This window comes from Belonocnema kinseyi, chromosome 8 (genome assembly GCF_010883055.1).
Source record: "Belonocnema kinseyi isolate 2016_QV_RU_SX_M_011 chromosome 8, B_treatae_v1, whole genome shotgun sequence".
Classification (NCBI taxonomy): Eukaryota; Metazoa; Arthropoda; class Insecta; order Hymenoptera; family Cynipidae; genus Belonocnema; species Belonocnema kinseyi.
Genome location: NC_046664.1, coordinates 93,809,700 through 93,815,140, shown reverse-complemented (window position 1 = coordinate 93,815,140; position 5,441 = coordinate 93,809,700). Strand labels below are relative to the sequence as shown.

Here is a 5,441-nt window from a genome sequence, read left to right as displayed (position 1 = left end):
GTGTAATAAAAAACTTCTATAAATGAAAAATGTTAAAAATTACAGAAGATTAATTTCATTCTAAATTACTCGGCATTTTTGTTTTTACAAAAGAAAAGAACATTTAGAGGAAGTATTTTATGTTCAATAGTAGTGATATAGACCCGTGTGGAAATAGCCCGGGTTAGACCTAGTACAAAAAAGTTTCTGGTCGGGGACTATCCGGGCTATGTTTGTTTTTTGAGAGCCTAGCCGTGCGCTGGTCGGAGACTTGCTAGGCAAGATTTATGTCAAAACCCCAGTCGGAGGCTGAATGGGCTCTGATCGGCCAAATCTTATGATTGAATGCTCAGACGGTAGCTGCCCGGGCGCTAATTGGCAATAATAAAATTGTTAAACTTTGTTTATGACTTAATTAGTTTTTCTGATTTCATTCAGAAATGGATGTGTATATAAATCTCGAATGGTGGTAAATGTATTTTGAACATTTTCAGATAGAGATTAGAATAAAACTATAAATTAATGACGGCAAAAAACATACAGATACTAAATTTATAATTATGTCAACTTTTGTAAACGATTAATAATAATTTTTACATAATATAATACCTAATATACAATATAAAAAGCAAATGACAAAAGCCTCGACGCAACGATTTTTTGGCGTGATTTTAAAATTACCTTATGCAAATTTCAAAATTTCTGAAAAATATAGGATTTAAATTTTTTTAAGAGAAAAATTATAAATTCCATCTTTATGAAAAATTGCAAATGTTCAAAAAAAATTACATTTTATATCAATCTTAAACGTTGTAAAATAGTATAAAACACCTAAAAACCAAATCTTACACAAAAATTGAAAAAATTTTATCATTAAGATATTGTCAATATTTACGATCAAATTTTTGAGTTCCATCGTTAAAAATTTTTAATGTCCATGAAAAGTTACATTTTCTGCCATTGCAAAAAGTTTTCAAGTAGTCTACAACCGGTAAAAACAAAATATCACGCCAAGAAAAATCGTAATCGATTTAAATTATTGATTTAAAAAATATTTTATTGATATTCCTGTTAAAAGTTCGTGTGTTTTATATTTACATGACTTCGCATCATAATAAATAACTAGAAAAAGAGAACTTAAAATTTGGTACTTAAACTTTTCTGAACTGTACCTTATGAGGATGGCTTTTTCAACGAGTTTCAACTTGTCAGTTTAGCGCAGTGGTTAGCACTGCCAACTGCTAGGCGTTAGATTTAGGTATAGATATCGTCACCATCATTTAATATTTATTTTTTAAACACTTTTTTTGTCTCTCAACGACTACGTGAAAATAGTTAATGTTGTCTGTGTGCTGGGCGTGTGGAATTTCATATATTAATATGCTCCAATTCTACGGTAAGAAAGAATAAAATTGATTCCCTAATTCAGTCACTGCTGCTCTTTATACAATTGAAACCCAATTCATTTAACTCTAGTAAAGCACCAACTGATCTTGTCTGGGCTACGGTCGAGCTCCCCGGCCAGCTCCCGGCCATGCTCCATGGCCGAACGCTGGCCAGCGCAGCGTGACGATGCTAGCTGGATTCCGACCAGAAACCCCGGTCATATCCCGACTTAAAGTCGGTCTCCCCGGCCAGCTCCCAGCTTAAAGCCGGGCTCTCCAGCCGTAGAATGACCAGCCGCGGACTTCAATTTCCACCTGAGGAGAAGAGAAAATAATTAATTAGGAAATTATTTTAAGAGCCGAAAAAATATCTTTATTTACTTATTTCATATCGAAAACGGGACTCCAATTTCTATTTACACTATTATTGAAAATTTTCTCTAGTAAGAAAATAAATCTAAGGACTGTCTTGTGTAGTTTCTTTCCAAGCAAGTATGGTGTTCATATCCGTGATGCCTCGTGTACTCCAAGGCTCCAAAGGATCAGTTAGAGACGTAAGAGCAGATTCTTCCTTAGTTTTCTCCTTCAAGTCTGTCTGATTCATCTCTTTTGGAGATATTCTGAAAAAATTTTATTTTCTGTATTAAAAATAAAAATAATTTATCTTAATTTAAATTCTAACATTATTGTTAGCTTTATTTATCATAAAGATCAAACAGAAATATTTTTATTTATGGAAGGATCTTTACAACCCTATATTATCAAAGCCTAAGTAGAACTGAATTCTCCCCTTTTACCATGATTGAAATATATTCCCAAGCGTCACTTCCGTCATATACAATCTTTTTAGGCAAGAATGTATCGTGATTCATATTTTATCTAGCACCCTCTGAATTTCTATATTGAATATTTTCAGATACATAAATTGCGGCACTTTTATTAAGACAAAACGTGGGTGTTTCTAAAAAAAATTTCTTTTTACGAATGTAAAGGAGGACCCACGTTTTTCTTGCATTATAATAAAATTATCACCCAGACTCTATATTTTGAATTCAGGTTGAAATAATAAAGGGGAAGGTAGTCGTCCCTTGACTTAATTATTTATGCTAAGATTACTTTGAGCTTTTTTAAACTCCAGTTTGCTCCAGGGCAATTTCCGCTGTTATCTTAAGGGAAGTTTGACTTGCTGTTATCGCTTGGTTTCAAATAAAATAAGTAAAGTAAAGTGCCTATAAGAATATTGTGATTACAGTGTGAAGGGAAAATTTAATCATTATTTTGCTTATTTTCTGCATGTTTTTAATATCACTGTTATGCCTTTCTTTTTGTGTAAATATGGTATGAATTCACGAATATGTTAAGTTGCAAAAAAGGAATTTTCAATTTAATCAAGATACTTTTTTGTAATATTACCTATTTTTCGCAGTTTTGGGCCTGCGCTTGTGAACTTTGCCATTTTGGGGTTTGTTATTTGTTTCATTCGGCTTGAAATCGATTTTTACTGATGGTTTTGGCTGTTGACTTGAAAGGTCTTCTGGCTCGTTCAAGAGAGGATGGTATCTGGAATTGTTCCCGACGGATGGCGAGGAAGAGGAACTGTCCTCGTCCTGCCCGGATTTCCTTTTCATCGTTACGTATCTACTATTGGCAGACTTGATCCTGCGAAGGCGGGCTTCCGTGCCCAAAAGATAGTCGTCTTGAACAAAAAATATTTTACTCCTTCCAGCTGACTTAAAATGCTTCAATTTTATTATTTTGAAAAAGAAACATATAATGATATTTTAATGCAAAAAAAAGACAGAAAATATAATATTTTGAAATTGGAAATCTTTCAAAATCGCTTTAAATTTGTTAAAGTCCCTTGAAAATCTTTGAAATCACTTTAAATCTCTCAAAATCTCTTTGCAGTGACTTTCATGTAAGTCACTTGAAATCTTTTTGATTCTCTCGCAATTATCCTTGAAATTTTAAAATCTTTTCTAATTCTTATAAATAGTTCAAATCATGGAAATCACTTTGAATATTTTAAATTATTTATATTATTTGTGCAATATTTGTAAATCTTTTTGAAATTTCTTGATATCTCCTAAAATGTCTTGAAATATTTGGTAAGTTCTTGAAAAGTTTTAAGAATCTTCTAAATCCTGCAAAATCCCATAACATCCCTAATATCTTGTAAAATCCTTTTAAATCACAAAATCACTTGAAATCTTCGGAGTTATTTCACATAATTTTGCATTATCTTTATATGGCTTGCATTTCTTGAAATCGTTCCAAATTATTAACCCTTCAAATCATTAAAATGAATTAGAATATTTTGAATCAGCTCTAAATATTCTTGAACATTTTTTTGGAATCCTTTCAAAGCTCCTAAAATACTTTGAAATCTTCTAAAATAATTGAAAATCGTTATAAATACTCAACATTTTTGGGAACCTTTGAAATCGCTTGAAATCTATTGAAATATCTTGATGTATTTTGGAATATTTTGAAAGTTCATGAAATGTTTTTAAAATCTTCTAAATCCTTGAAAGCTTTCGAAATCCCTCTCAATCCATTACAATTACTTAAAATCCCTTTAAATATTTTTTAATCTGTTCGAATGTTGTAAATAACTTTAAAAATTTCCATGACTTTATATTTCCTAAATCCCATGAAATGCTTATAAATCACTCAAAAGCCTCAGAACTTATTAGTAAAAATATGAAACCACTTAAAATCCATAAAAATTTCTTTATAAAATTATTTGAAATAATTTACATTGTATTATTTGGCGATCCCTTTAAATCTTTTGAACTTTTGAAACAACTGAAAACCTTTTAAACTCTTTTTAAATCATGAAAATAATTTGAAATATATTGAAATGTCTTTCAAGATCGCTTGAAATCTATTGCAAACACTTTAAGTCTTCTGAACACAGAAAAACGCTGGTGTTAAATTTGTTGCAGCTCAAATTTCATTGGGCTCCCAATGATCATTTGAGAGAGTTTTCAAGTCTCAAATGTATTCCTCTGAACGTAGGTGCCCATGTGGGCATCTAGGGGAAAGTATCATTTGGAGACTGAAGTTTGGCTCATGCAGAGTTGTGGAGTTCCGAACCGTGCTGTCAGCCACCTGAATACCTGTCAAAGCAACTATTCGCTTTGCGATATTAGCCTAAATAATTGTTAATAAGAAAACCAATTGAAACAATATTTACCTAATTTCCAAATTTCTTTCATTTAATAGGACGTACCAGTCACTTAGAATAAAATTATAACTTCCTAATGCAACTTCCAAAAGTTAGGTTAGTCATGCCCGTTGAGATTTAAACTAAAGCCGGGATGTATAGAAAAAGTCATGACCGTCTACATATACAATAAGGTATTTTCACTCCAATCACTAGCTCACTTCACTTCGTTGAATACTGAGGGAATAACAATTGACCAAATGCATGGGAATCGGTTAAGTTTTGCTCTATTTTTCTAATATCTTCGTAGAAAGTAATTTTTCTGTATAAGTGCAATTGAAAAATAATTTTTCTTTTTTAGGGACTATTTAATGCAATAATAAAATGATAATAATTTTCATTCATGCGTGCGTTAGGGCTGAGCGCTGGTTGTCTACCCTTTGAAGCGCGATTCAAAATTACATTGAAAAACAATTCTTGTAAGTTAAATAAATAATTATTAAAGTATACACACGAATGTATACAAATTGTGTAACTTTTGATCTCAGACAAGAAAAAATGTTATGACACATATATTTGATGAATAACAGTTTATTTTCAATGAATTTGAAAGACTGACTAATATTTCTCATAATATTTGTTAATAGATACATTTTTTTAAATACCATATGATATTTCAGCAGCTTGATATATAGAAGCTAATTTCAGAATATAATAGTGATAATATTTGAATAATTCTAAAACAAAATTTCAGATTGTTCTTTTCGATTGAGACGTCACAAAACGACGCTTGAAATAAAAAGAAAAAAGCATAACTACAATGCAGTCGTGATAATTTATGTATTTATAGGTTATATAATTATATGAATTTCCAGAAAAATACATACAAAATATTAAAAACTTATAAA

General features: G+C 30.9%; 1 protein-coding gene across 1 annotated transcript in view; it reads right to left on the bottom strand.

Annotated features, from left to right (window-relative positions):
• Nucleotides 1-1,715: 1,715 nt before the first annotated feature.
• LOC117178246 overlaps nucleotides 1,716-5,441 on the bottom strand; it is a 115,252-nt gene continuing 111,526 nt past the window's right edge. The window contains exons 15-16 of the mRNA XM_033369584.1: nucleotides 2,778-3,060; nucleotides 1,716-1,984 (exon numbers count right to left, since the gene is read on the bottom strand). Coding sequence (XP_033225475.1) covers nucleotides 1,822-1,984; nucleotides 2,778-3,060 — 446 coding nt within the window. The 3' untranslated portion in view covers nucleotides 1,716-1,821. The remainder of the gene's footprint in view (nucleotides 1,985-2,777; nucleotides 3,061-5,441) is intronic.